Here is a 14,697-nt window from a genome sequence, read left to right on the forward strand (position 1 = left end):
AGGAGGTAACTATGGTCCTGACTGGGTACCGTGTTAAGCATTAGGGAAGCAACGATGAAAAAGACATGAAAAGTCTGACATGGAAGATAATCCCGTAAACTAATAAATGCCACAGGATGCAGGAAGTGTGCTCCACGGATCTGCTTCACTGCCCAGGGATGAGAGCAAAGTGTGATGACCAGTGTGCAGCAGAAGGTGTTCCATTTTGACCTATAGCTTGAAGAATGAGTTAGAAGTGTCGGAGCAGGGAGGGACTGGAGGGAGGAGTGAATGCCAGGCAGAGGGAACAGTGTGGGTAAGGGCTGAGCTTCCTCTTGTGGAACACTGTGCCGGGGAGAGAGAGGAATCTGGGGAAGGTCAGAGTCTGGGGCTTGAAACAGGACTTAGGGCACATGGCTCACAGCTTGTACTAAGCTTGCTACCATTGTGGAAAGTCCATGGCAGGGCCTTGAGGAGAGGGGAGGTGGGAGCCCTCATTCTGATGGGGACAACCAGCAACACGAGTGCTGCCTGGTGCCAGACACGATGAGAAGCCAAAGGTAACGACCTGAGTGGTTGAAGGCCAGAGGGGGGATGTTAGGGGCTGGACACGGTGATCGGCGAGGCCCATGATGGATCCATCCACTCTACCAACCAGAGAACTTTGCTGAGGGCTACTCTGCATCCGTGACTAGCACCAATCCCCATGCCTTTGGAACAATTACCATTAGAAATACTGTTTTTTCCAGGGACGGACTTTTTCATACAACAGCATGAGTAGGGCTTTGATGCTAATCATTTAATAAACATTTGTTGAGCATCTGTCGTGAGCCAGGAGGCAAGGATTTGTAGATAAGGAAGATCCAGTTCCTTCTCCAAAGGATCTCAGGGGCTAGTGGAGAAACTGATCCCGCCTCTGTGGCCCAAGAGGGACTCTAACAATGCAGGTCAGAGAACCAGCCCCTGAGGAGACTCCAGAGGTCATCATTCTTTGCATCACCATTTCTCTTCTGTGCACCAATTGTGCATTAAGAACTCAGAGAATATGATGCAACAGGATTTTGAGGGCAAAAGTGTGTACACTATTTAAAAAGAAGAGAGAAGTAAAATAGAAAAAGAAGATAGAAATGAAAGGAATAGACAATGACATTAGATCGGGGATCACCTGGTACAATTACATGATGCATTTGTATGGACAAGTCATTTCAGTAGCTAACCATATTCCAGAGAGTCTGCAGGACAAAGTTGCAAATTGTAAGCATATGTCCATGGAGAAGATTGTATGTGTTCTAAAACTAAAGCAGCAGAAAAGAGGACTACAGACCCAACTGGAAAACTTTTAAAGCAAAGTGGATGAACAAGAAGTTTCCTTTAAGTAATGCCTATCTGCCAGAAACAAGTCATTTAACATGAAGCAAGCTTGTTTTGGATTTCAATTTTATTGTGCTGTATTTATTTCCACTTTCCTGGGATTGCTGATGAAATGTTCTATCTTGAGGACATATTCTTTTACTTAAAATAATTTTTTTTTCATGAATCACAAACGTGGTTCTTAGGAAGGCACCAAATTGGAGGGAGGGTAGTGCTGAGATACAAAAATGCGAAGATCACTCCCCAGGCCTGGGTCCTTCATTCTTCTCAGCTCGCCCCCACCTCCACCCCTTGCCTCCAGCAGAAGGTAGCCCACCCTGATCACAAAGAGCAAATACATGCTACTCTGCTATCTGATGACTAAACCCACCAGAAAGCTCCCTTTCTGGGTAAAAAGCATCACTTAGGGATGTTCTCAGGCAGCTCATGTGCTTTTCCCTAGATAGGAGACCCAGTTAATTATCCTCAGAAGCTCTAGCCACACAGTTTCAGTTCCTTCTCTCACCTGGGGACCCTGCTCTTGCTATTTCCTTAGCTTACAAAGTTCTCCCCGGCTCCCCTCCACCTGGCTCACACCCACTCACATCTGTCAGCTCTCATGTCACTTCCTCTGCGAAGCCTACCCTAGCCTAGGTGTGTGTTTTCCTCCATGTCTCATATAACCACTTCTGTTTAAATATTTCTGTAATTAAAAAAGAAAACTTAAGTCCTGAGCTATGTGAGGGCAGGGACAGGGTTTATATTGCTGTGTCCCAAGCACCTACCCCTCTGCCTTGCACAGCCATCTCCCAACAGACATCTGTTAAATGAATGAATGGAGGGCCTTCACAAAGGTACAATATAGGCTGTGCTGTTGACTGAATTGTGTTCCCTGCCACAATTCATGCATTGAAGCCCTAACCCTCAATGTGATGGCATTTCAAGGTGGGGCCTTTGGGAGGTGATTAGGATTAGATGAGGTCATGAGGGTGGGGATCCCAAGATGGGATTCCCTCATAAGAGACACCAGAGAATGCTTTCTGCCATGTAGGACACGGGGAGAAGGCAGCTGTCTGCAAGCCAGGAAGAAAGCTTTCACCAGGAACTGAATTAGCTGATACCTTGATCTTGACTTTCCAGGCTCCAGAACTGTGAGAAATAAATTCCTGTTGTTTAAGCCACCCAATCTATAGTATTTTTTTTTTTTATGGCGACTTGACCTAAGACAGGCTGATAGAAGCAATTGTGAACAAACTCCTTCACAGCCCTCCAAGGGAATACTTCCCAAAGTACTGATTTCAAATTCATCTGCACCTGGGAAACACTGTGCAGACACCTCAGATGGCACTGTGTGAATACACTGTTGAATATACTCAGCAAAACACTTTCCCACAGAAAAACAAAACTAAACTAGGGCAGGTAGTATCAGTTCTGTGTTTTCCAAGCCTGCAGGGATGTGTGCCATGCATCAGGCATGGACACAAAGAATAAATCTATACATGCCTTTTATAGGCAGGACATATGAATACTTAATGTAGTCATGGCAACACACACACACACACACAATGCACTTGAATGAAAAAATAAACAAAATGAATTCTGTATTCCTGCTCCTCCAGGGTGAATACTATGTACATACATACCCAACTCTTTTGCAATTCTATTCTTTGGGATGGCGTCACACAAAGAGGGAAATGACACTTCAATCCTAGAAATTTCATTAAAAGCTTTTAAGCTAATACTTGCTCTTGGTGGCAATTCTCATTCCAGATGGAATCATGTAATGAACACTCACAATTCTTGATCTGATTGCAAATGACATTATGATACCATAAGGGTAATGGGCGTTTCATCCTTTTAGCAGGCAAAAGTCGGAAGCACATTTGCTCTAGAAGATGATACTAATTTTCTCAAAGAGGTAAGCCAGCTCCCAAGATTTTCATCCAATTATGCAGTGAAAGCAAGGCAAGGATTGAGATGGCACTTTCTCAAAATCAAGGATTTTGTCAGAAGAAATACAAGAGCCAAATGCCATATGACATCCAGGTGAAACCACCTCTGAGGAAGCTTGCTGCCCTTGCCTCAACATCAGGACCAGGTGAGGTGGAATTGGGAGGCAGGACCGTGGCAGCATATGATGAGATGGCTGCTAGGTTGGAAATGCATGGTTGTCAGTCTGGAAACGCACTGCTTAGTTGCCAGTGTTTCTGATTTCCCCTATTATTTTCCTCACAACAGTTTCATAAGAACAAGCTTATGCTAAGAAATTCCTGAAAGACTTCCTTCAGGTAAGGATATATTTTAAAAATCAATGCTTAATTCTCTGCACTAATGGATGGGTTCTGCAATTCAAACCACAATAGAGCAGGAGTGTTCTATGCATCTCCAGAAAGATAATCGGGATACATATTTGTCCTAATTATACCTTCTGCTGTTTGCTTAGGTTGTTATAGTTAACTTGTGTGGATCAATTGACATTGCTGGGGGATGGGGGAGGATAGTACAAAAGTGCTGGGGGGATACTAAGCTCAGGGGAAGGAAACTGAGCCAGGATGAAAAGCTTGCTCTGAATGATAAAGCAGATAAATATAGATATGGAAAGTGTATGTATTTATTCAGTGGTTGTATACAATGCATTTTTCTAAAGAAATACAGGGAAAAGGAGAGGAGAGATCAGTAAGAATTAGGAGAAAGATGATGGTTATATAGTTTTCTTCATACAGTAAAACAAATGCCACAGACTACTGGCTAATGATTCCACTGAGCAGATGGCTTTATCAAATGAAGATCAAACACAACTAAAGTAAAATCCAATCCACCAAGTTATCAAAGTGATTTAAAGCCAGTGTCTGTCTTACCTGACCTGGGGGACGAGCTCCAGGAGGACAATAATGGTCTTTTCTATGATCTCGGAACTTCCTCCTTGCAGCATCCAGCTGGCTTTTATCCCAGGCTTGCCCTCTGAGTAAACACTACTTTGAGGGCTACCCTGACTTCTATGACATCTCAGCTATATTGAGCTTTTACATATGCCAAGATGGAATATTAAACAATATTTATTTTACAGCCTAATATTTTTCAAGGTAGTTTGAGAGAACTACTCTTGAGCAGGTAAACAGGATTTTTGAGTATCAATCAATAATAATGATCTTCACCCAGTTTTCGTTGTTACAGACAGAAAATGGGAGAAAAAAAAAAGTTTCAGGTAAAACTCAGGTTAGATTGGAACAAGCCAAAACACTTTGTTTATTAAAAAGTTAGCTTGAATGGAATCCTGAAAGTCTTGTATTCTAGAGAGGATTTTTCTTAACAGCAATTTGACCAGAAATCATTTGGGGTCAGGGAGGCAGGCAGCACTGGGCCACTTACAGGGGACTAGACAGGTACAGGGAGCACAGGGAGACCACGTGGGCTTCCTGGATGAGTGGCAGCAGCTTCCAGGCCCCACCCCTGCCCCACTGGGGGGCTCTGTTGTCCCTGCCCAATTAATTCCTTTGCCCTAGTTTATAAGCTGACTCCCAGTCACCATTACAATGGGGAGGACAGGGCTTGGCACACACTTTGGAACATTCCCCAGCTGCTCTTGTAGAAAATTTTACCTCTTCTGAGTATTCAGACTGAATAATGATGCTCTTGGACAGGATAGTAACAAAAACAATCCACATGTATATGCTGTGTTGTCGAGGAGTTGTAGCAGATAAAAACAGGGGTTCTAGGCATCCCGGGTTTGAATCAGGCTCTGCCACTTAGTCCTGTGATCTCGGGCAAATCCCTTAACCTCACTAACCTTCAGCTTCCTCAGCTGCAACGTGGGGGTAATAATAGTGCCTCCCTAAGAGATTAAATGAGTTCACCTTACACACTTAGAACCACTCAGAACTGTGATTGCCCAGCACTTATTGTTATTATGGTGGTAGTAGACTCACTAATGTTATATTCAAACTGAAAACTTAATCCTACTCAAGATAGGAAGCACCATGGCCATGATTCTAACGACTTAGTCCTATGCTGCCTTCCTCTACTAATTTTTATTTTAGCACTACACTCTTTCCATGACAGCTGGGATTCCCTTGAGTTTCTAAACCTCCATACTAGGTATGTCAGTTCCACTTTCCAGAAACTATGTTCCCCCTCTCTCTTTAGTTTTAGTTTTTATAAGACCCAATAAGAGAAAAACAGGAAAAGATGACTTATGAGAGAAAGAATAACTATATTTAGGCTAGAGCTATCCAAAAGAACTTTCTCCAGTGACGTAAATATAAATGTTCTCTGTCTGTGCTGTCCAATACTGCAGCCACTAGCCACCCATGGTCACTGAGCACTTGAGATGTGGCTAGTGCAACTTAGAAGCTGAATATTAAATTCCTTTTAATATAGATTAATTTAAATGTGAAAAGCCACATGTGGTTAGTAGCACAGCCACCATATTGGAGAGTGCAGGTCTGGAATTCACATGCTCATCACAGCTTCAATCTTCTCTTCTTGTCAGTCTGTAGACTTGGAGTGGTTAAGAGGACAGTTTCTGGGGCCACGCACAGAAACCCAGCTCTGCCACTGGCCAGCTCTGAGGCCTCGGACAGGCCTCTTAAGCTCTCTGTACCTCTGTTTCCTTATATATAAACTAGGGGTGACAATAGCTTCTATTTCAGAAGGTCATTGTGAAGATTAAGGAAGTTAATATACAAAATGTGCATGGGAAAGCAGCCAGCACGTACCTTCCATTTATATAATGCTTAATATTCTTCTTCAAGTTCCTGCTACTGAAATTAATTTTAAATACTGTCTCTTGATACATACCCTTTCTCAATTCCCATCTTGCTTTTCCTCTGCCTTAAACTGATCAGGGGTGTTCTCAGCCTTTCTCTTCTTTCTCCCACATGCCAGAGTGTTATGCACCTCTTTGCACCTGCATTTCTGGAATGCATCAAGACAATCCAACACTGGATATAATCTCCCCGGCCATAAACTTCACGTTTTCTAAGCCAGTAGCATTTATTATACCTTATATTCCATGTGCCCTCATAAATGTGTACAGTGAAAAGAACACAGGGTTTAAAATCAGAAGACCAGGGTGTGAATCTTGGCTTTGCTCCTCCCTAACTCTTTGACCCCAGACATACTGTGCCTGCCTTTCGGCTTTCACGTCTGTAAAATGGGGATTACACTACTTCATGGGATTGTTGTGATTCATGATCAAATGGGATAATGTACGTAAGAGCATTTTTAAACCAAAGCATCATATGAATGTTATTTTTGTCCCTAATTAAATCCAAAGAGGATGAAAAAAGCAAGCCAAGGTAACCCCTATTCATCTGTATCATGTGCTCTCAGCCCATCTGGTTGTCCCATCTTATGGGCTTCTTTCTCAATTCCTTCTCCTTAATTCCTTTGCAAGCATGACACGATGGTTAGTATAGTGTCACTTGCTTTAGGAGAACAGCCCTGTTGTGATATTAACCGTCAGTGTTAAGGTGGGGGATGGAAGTTATGTTCTCTTTGGTCACACATGATTGGAGACCCAAAGATACTACATATTCTGGAATAACACAGTGAAGCATAATGGGAAATGGACAGGTGGCCTCCTGGTAATTGTAGAAACCAACAAGTCTCAGTGTGAAAGAAAATTCTTAGAAGAATAACAGTAAAGTGGTAAATGGAATTAAGAGAACTGCCACAAGAAAGCCAGGTGAGCAGGCCTAAAGGAAGGGCACTCCCTGCCTCATTCAGAAATGAGAGCCACCAGTGGATCTTTGACCTCTTAAGGCCACATCTAAACCAGTGCTTCTCAAAGTGTGTTCCCTGGACCAGCATCAGCATCATCTGGGGGCTTCTTAGAAATGCAGACCTACCAAATCAGAATATATATTTGCACAAGATTCCCAGGTGATTTGTATTCATGTTAAAGTTTGAGAGGCACTGATCACCAAAGGTTTTCCTATTTCTACCCCCTGGCCTCCCCTTGGTAGCACAGAAGCAGGGCGAGGAACAAACAAACAGCTCCAGCGCTAGGGTCTGTTAGCCAGAGCTGTGCCAGTGACCGCTGAAGCTATTCTAGGTGCTGAGAGATGGAGGAAGAAGTATACCAACACAGCACACTCCCTGCCCCGAGGAGCGAAGACATTAAAGAGACAGTAAACTATACTCAAAGGCACAAAGGAGCACCAAATAAAGGTCTTTTGAGTGCCTCAAGATCAAGGACTGTGTCTTAACCATTTCTGAATGCCCAGCATTTGGTAGGGTGCCGGGCACATAGTTGGTGGTAAGCACATACTTGCTGAGCGACTAATTGCAGAGGAAAGAACCTCTCCTTTTGACTTCAAGCCTTTGATAAGCTACAAGACTCCTGCCACTTTGCTTGGTTGGTTGGACTTAGGACACCTGTTTCCTACTTCTCCTTACCTTTATGAATCTCTTGGATTCTAGATTCCACTTTCCCACTTGTTTTCTAGTGTTTAAATATAACTACCAGTAATAGCTATGTTACTGAATATTTACTATCTCATGTACCATACTTAATATTTTACACATATTTACTCTTTTATCTGCACCAAGGTCATATATTGATGTTGGTACTTGATTATGTCCATTATATAGATGAGAAAATGGAGGCTCAAAGAGGTTAAACAGCTTACTAACCAAGCACCCCTGGTTAGTAAATACTATGGCCAGGAATAAACCCAGGAAGTGAGATGCCAGTATCCACCTTCCAGGCTTTGAATTCGTGGATATGAATTGCCACGGTGCCTAGCCCTGGCCGAGGTCTACCAGACTCTTGGAACCATAGCTCTGGCTTCTGCAGGCTGGCTCCTATCATAGAGTCCTGCCCCTCCCAGCATCAGTGGGCTCCTCTTGTCCAAAACAGGGGAGGCTGCCGCTCTCTCCCCACCTTGACAGAAATCAGAAATGGAGACTATCCAATGACAGGGCCAAGGAAATTCCTATCTGCCTTCTGGGGTGGTCTAGCTTTTGGGTGGACCCCATAGAATACTTTCTTCAGGTTTTTTTTTTTTTTTTTTTTTTTTTGGCAGTACACAGGCCTCTCACTGTTGTGGCCTCTCCCGTTGCGGAGCACAGGCTCCGGACGTGCAGGCTCAGCGGCCATGGCTCATGGGCCCAGCCGCTCCGCGGCATTTGGGATCTTCCTGGACCAGGACACGAACCCGTGTCCCTTGCATTGGCAGGCGGACTCTCAACCACTGCGCCACCAGGGAAGCCCAGGTATTTTTTTAAACAAGTCTTTCTGACAGGTGGTAGCTCTGAAGCTACTGTTTGAAATGAATTTGGGAAAGAGGAGTAGACAAGTCAGACATCTCGTAAGCCCACGAGACACGGTCTTTCCTAAAAGCACCTGTTAGGCATCACCAAGTGAAACTCCAGAGCTGCATTAATACAGTGAGAAGGAAAGGAGAGCAACTTCAAACAAGCCATATATGGCATCTGACTTTCAACAACGAACGGTCCTGCTTCCTGTTGGTTGGCAACCCTGAGCAGCTCACACAGCACAATGATAGGAAAACGCTGAGTACACAACAACAAACCAAGTAATAAACAGAGCCCAGGTTTTTTTCTTTTTTCTTTAAACCAGCATATGTGGCTTGGTAGATTGTGGTGTTTTATTTATATTACTATGCAACGGAGGGGAAAAAAAAAGGTGATCGCAGTGAAAGGCATGGGACCATGCCATGCTATCTGACTGCAATGTCCGAATTTAGACATGACAGATATTGGGAGGGGGTTCATGTTAGACATCAGCCATGATAACAGAAATTAATTGAGTGGGGCTTGGGGCCAGGCTTTACTTTTGTTTTGTTAAGATTCAATGGTGAGCACAGTCAGCAGCCCTGGGCCCGGCAGTGCTCTGCTGGCTCTGGCAGGCTCTAGCTGAATGTTTATAAAACCAGGAGCACAGCCTAGGGAAACTTCACCCAGCTGCCAGAAGGAGGTTGCAAATCGATTTGCAGATCACAAAACATACCCCACCCCGCCTCTGCGTCTGCCTTCTGGTGAGTTCCTGACAGGAAAGGAAGTGCTGTCACCCAGGGGGAACTCAGACCTCAGAAGGGCAGGCACGCAAGCATCGAAGAGTGTGTAAATAGAACGCTTGAAGTCATGGCGAACGCCTGTCCTTCCAGGAAAACTGTTCCCTGCCCTCTCCCCCTTCCCCAAACTTCCCACAAACCCTCTAACCAGGAGAAAAACAACTTCAAAAACTAGGGTGGGGATTTTCTGGAATCAGGTTCCCTCAGTTACAGTGAAGGTACATATCTAGACAATATATCCCAAACAATCGCTTTCCTCTAAATCATTAGGAGCCCGTTTCAGGTTGGCCCTTTCCCTTTGGTTGTACAGTTATAGACATGGGAGAGCTGTCTGTGACTGCTGCTGGTCCCTGGTCCCCATTCCCCGTGGAACTGAGAGTGAGGAGGGCCCCATATTCTCCTCCTGGGCCGAATCTGTACAAAGAACAAACCGACAGGGAATGAGCAGGAAGAGACAGGCTCAGTCCTCCAGATAAAGTTGCAAATCGGGAAGGCCATTTGTATCAAGTTCTCTAACCTGCAGATTCATCAATTCTTTCTACAGATATTTATGGAATGCCTTCTATAAGCTGGGTACTGTTAGGCGCTGGAGATATATCCATGAACAAGACAGAAAAAGATTCCTGCTCTCAGAGTATTCTAAGTCCTAGTGGGGAAAATCCACAAGTACAAACTGAGAAGCCAGTGTGTAGTTATCCTAAAGCAAAGACAAGCTGTAAGTTACTTGGCAAAGATATACAGTATTCCCCGATATTAAGGGACTCTGGGGTAAGAGCGTTAACTTTTATTAAATGCTTTCTATGTACCAGGCACTTAATAATAAAAATAATAATTAAAAAAATTTGAGCACTTACTACATACTGGGCTCACAGGAAGGTGAAGTCAGATACTTTACATATTTCCTTTGAATCCTCTCTACAACTCTTTTACCTCAATTGTTCAGCTGAGAAAACAGGGCTAGAAGTAAAGATAACTCGCTCAAGCACACTCTGCTTGCGATCTCTGCACTTGAGCCTGATCCTTTTGTCAGCTGGTGGTCACACTCACCCTTGCTCTGTTCCTCTGCTGCTGGGTGGTGTGTCACCCCCCTCACCCTTGTCCACCTCCATCCTACCAGTCCTTCAAGCTTCAGCTTAAACGTCCCCTTCTTCAGGACAACTGTCCCAACTCCTCACTCTTGCTGTGAACTCCTTAATTAGATCGGATATATAAAAGGTCATGCCTAACCCCAGTGGCTAATACATGACAGACACTCTAACTGTTGCTTTGCTCCTACTTCCCTTCCTTCCTGTGTTTAGAGTCAGAGGTGTGAAATTTGTCACTTGATTATATGCTGTCGTTTTTGTTTGTTGTTCATTGGTCATTTCCTCAACTAGATTAGCAGCTTAGGGAACAGTATTTTTAATTTATAAATTATATATATATACTTTTGTCAATATAAATTATGTATATTTATTTATATTTACATATATAAGTTATTTTTACAATTCTTGTACATTGATTCTTTAACAGAGTGGTTCTCAAACTTGAGCATGCATAAGCATTTCCTGGACTTGTTTAAATAGATTGCTGGGTCCCTCCTCCAGAATTTCTGATTCAGCAGGCCTGTGATGGGGCTGAGAATGTGCATCTCTGACAAGTTCCCAGGAGGTGCTGATGCTACTGGCCCAGGACTCACACTTTGAGAACCACTGATTAACTACATGTACCACAGTGCTTAGGAGCATGAAGGCTGAGTTTGAATCCCACCTCTGCCACTCATCAGTTGTGTGACCTTGGGCAAGTGGACCTATTTGAGCCTCAGTTTTTCCCTATTTGTAAGAATGGGGATAATAATAGTATGCACCTCAGGATTGTTGTGAGAACTAAGTTAATAATGAATGCCATGTGCATAGCACTGTCCCTGACACACTGAAAATGCTCAATAAATGTTGCCTATTATCTCTGGAAAGGCTGGCACAACATCAGGCACTAAATAAGCACTGTACCCAACCTAAGAATTCCTTCTCAGACTTAGAAAAAACCTCTTTTGAATTTGTAAGCAGTGAGAGTGAAGAGTGTCACTAAAGCATGACATTTATAATTAACAGCTTTTGAAATGAAGCCAGACTATTAAAAAGCACAACAGAAAGGGCCTTTAGAAATGCCCTTCCCGATAGTATGCTGGATGTAAATGCCCAAGTGTACAAAAGCCATGTGTATTTTTAAAATTCAGGGCTGTCTATGGGGTACCTCCTTCACACCTTCCCCTGCTGCAGGATGCTGAGGATGGCAACTTGACCTCTGAGAGCTTGTAATTGCTGGAGTCACCCAGGCATCTGGGCTAATGGGTTGGCAGACACAAGCAGACCATCCTTCAATAATTAATTAGTTGGAGTCACAGGAAAACAAACTCCCCAGAGCAGTTAAGACAAACAGCAACCTCCTCTATCCTAGCTATTTTAAAGCACCCAGCCCCCTTGCTGCTCCCTCCCAGCTCTAAGAACTTCTTCACCCAAAGCAAGATCTGTATTTTCCTTCAGGGTCTGTCTGAGCAGTTATAGTGACTGACATTCCCTTGAGGAAGCCCAAGAGGGAATGTGCAGACAAGACAATTTTCAGACCTTGTCTCCCAGTCCTTCAGGGCCTGAGACAGAATATCCAGGAACCTAGGGATGGTCTAGCCCTAATTTTGTCCCAGTAATACAGGAGACAAGGGTCATGGCCCTATCAGCCAGTGAACCACTAATCCTGGGAATGTTGTTCATTCAATGCAAAGTTGAATGAGATCATTTCTGGGAGCAGTAGGATTTAGCAAAGGCTTCGAGCTGGGGGTTGTGGGGAGGTGCTGCTGCCCCTTGGAAGCCCCTCCCTTCCGCCCATTCCCTCACAGAAGAGCACCACCGCCTCCTTCCATCCAGCGGTACTCTCCCCTAATGCCCAGAAAAAGGCTGACCCACCCAATACCACTTCCACTGCTACCCCCAATTTCCTACACAAGCCCGCCACAGCCAGGTGATGTCTCTGAACACTCCGGATGGGGCACCGCCTCTGGCAGTCCCGGCGCCCTGGCGGGCCCCTGCTCCAGCGGAAAGACAGAGCGAGAAGGGGGTGTGTGCGCAGAGAAGCTGGTGGCCCCGCACCTGGTGTTACCAGGCTCCAGATGAAAACTGAGGCAGAGAGGTTCCTCAAAAGGAAGAGCCGCGCGGGGTCTCCCCCCTTTTCACCATTTCTCATTGCTCAATCTCTCTCTCTGTCGGTTCTCTCCCCCTCCATCTTTCCCTCCCTCCCCCCTCCCCACCCCGCCCGCTTTGTCTGCCTTTTTCTTACCTCCGTCTTTTTGAACACCCTGCCTTCAGGAGCCCGGCTCGGACGCCGCAGCGGTCAGCTCCCCGGGGACCCCTGCCCTGCGTCCCCGCCCAGCCCCCTCCCCTGCCCGGCCCTCTCCGCTCCGGGTCTCACCCAGAAGAGCAGGTTGAAGCCGAGCAGCAGGTACTTGATGCACCGCAGGCCCCCGCCGAAGCGCCCCATGCTGCGGCCCCGGCGGCGGGATCCCGAGTCCCCAGGCCCGGGCTCGGAGCTCCGGCAGCGCCGGGAGCCGGCGGGGAGGGGGCGGAGCGCGAGGGGCCTTGGGCGGGGCCTGCGGGGGGGCTGGGGGGCGGGGCTGCGGGGCTGGAGCCGGCACAGGGTGAGAGAGGGCCGGGGAGGACCCCGAGCCAAGAAGCTGGCGATGAGTGGGAGCGCCGCTGGGTGGTTGTCGAGCGGCCAGAAGGAGCAGGTACCCCGCTCACCTCCGGAACGAGAGGCCGCCTCCTTCCCTCCCCAGGCCGAGCGACGCGCCCCACAGGCACCCCTCTCGCGGTGGTTATCGGAGCATCTGCGAGGAAGGAGCGTCCACTGGGGACCCGAGACCCATTTAATCAGCGCTCTGTGCAGAGACTCATTTGAGGCCTGCGGTGATGGTTGAGAATAAGGACATGGCCCTGGTGGCTATGGAAACTAGGAAGATGGCCTCGGGTAGAAGAGATAAGTAGGACCCAAAGCCGCCCAGAAGCTGGCAGTACCCGTCGCGGGACACCCGGCCCGGGGCACCCGGTCCCAGGATGTGATTCCCTAGCGCCTTGCGAGCGCACAGGCCGCGGAAGCAGCTGCTAGGGGACCCTCCCTCGGCCCCTTCCGCGCGACTCCAACTCTTACCTTAATAGGCAAGAACTGGGAGAAGAAGGCGTGGGATGCGGCTTCCCTGCGCCCAGAAGGCTGCGACCCATCCTGCTCGGCCTGGCCAGCGGAGGGGAGTCAGACACCCGGGGTCCTGCTGTATTCGACTGATGGGAGAGCTTGGAAAGGAATCCAAATCCTCGGGGATTATTGTGATGTGGAAATGGGAGCAAAGGGGGGAAGGTTTTGTTTCGCTTTGTTTTATTAAGTTAAGGGACTGGTGGGGAAACCAGGCACCCACTCCGATTGACTAAGTGTCTGCAACATGTGGTGCCAGGCAGTACGGGGGCGACAAGAAAGTGTAAAATCCGGGGAGCCTATGCATTAATTCAGTAAAACTTTAAGTGCCCGTTATAGGCCAGGAATAGTAGCAAGCCCCAGGGACTCGACAACGAGGAGACAGCCAGGCCTGCTGCAACTGGCTCTGGTGGTAGAGACAGATCTATGAGCAAATTATAGCAAGGTGAGGACGTGGGGCAAGGTTCTGGGAAGCACCGCCTGCCCTCTTGGCACTGGGCAGGGAAGGCTTTGCTGAGGAAAGTGGGCCTGAGCCGAGTCCTGAATGGGTCTGAGCAGAGGGGAAGAGCAGACGGGGCCGCACGTGCCAAAGCACAGGGCTGGAGAAGCCAGGGCCTCCTGGGGGGCCTGTGAGAAGGGGAGCAGCCCAAGTGGAGCAGAGGGAGGTGAGTGGGGATGGTGCTAGGGCACAGCTTTCAGTCAGCTCACAAAAGTGCCAAGCTGTCTGGGGCCTCAGTTTCCTCATCTGCAACATGGAGATACTAGTACATACCTCGTGGAGTTGTGCAGGTTAATGAGTTAATATTTGTAAAGTACCTAGAACAGTGTCTGGCACAGAGTAAATAAGTACAATATAAGGGTTAGCTATCACTGTGTTGTACTCTACCAGTCAGTTTGTACCATGTTGCCGTCTTTGCCATCTGTGTCTTTGGACATTTGTTTGAATATCTCATGAATTTTAACTTATGAAAATGAAGAGAAGACAGAAAAATGAACGTGTGGATTCTGGTAATAAGCATAAGCCCCAAATAGTGAAATAGGGGCAGAGATGGAAGTCATTAGGAATGCAGAAAGAGGCACATCTTTAGTTTCAGTCAAACACTTATTGTCCTCT

General features: G+C 46.5%; 1 protein-coding gene across 3 annotated transcripts in view; it reads right to left on the reverse strand.

Moving 5' to 3' along the window:
* Window positions 1-12,943, reverse strand: part of TSPAN2 (tetraspanin 2) — a 42,528-nt gene extending 29,585 nt beyond the window's left edge. For 2 of the 3 annotated variants that reach the window (XR_009530843.1, XM_060086699.1), the window contains exon 1: window positions 12,810-12,943. Coding sequence is in view for 1 of the 3 variants with exons in the window: in XM_060086699.1 (XP_059942682.1) it covers window positions 12,810-12,878 (69 nt within the window). In the remaining 2 variants the exon portion in view is untranslated. Of the gene's footprint in view, window positions 1-12,677; window positions 12,734-12,809 lie in introns of those variants that run through there. The other variant, XM_060086713.1, reaches the window with a different exon arrangement.
* Window positions 12,944-14,697: the final 1,754 nt, after the last annotated feature.

Source organism: Mesoplodon densirostris, chromosome 2, assembly GCF_025265405.1.
Source record: "Mesoplodon densirostris isolate mMesDen1 chromosome 2, mMesDen1 primary haplotype, whole genome shotgun sequence".
In the NCBI taxonomy this organism is placed as follows: Eukaryota; Metazoa; Chordata; class Mammalia; order Artiodactyla; family Ziphiidae; genus Mesoplodon; species Mesoplodon densirostris.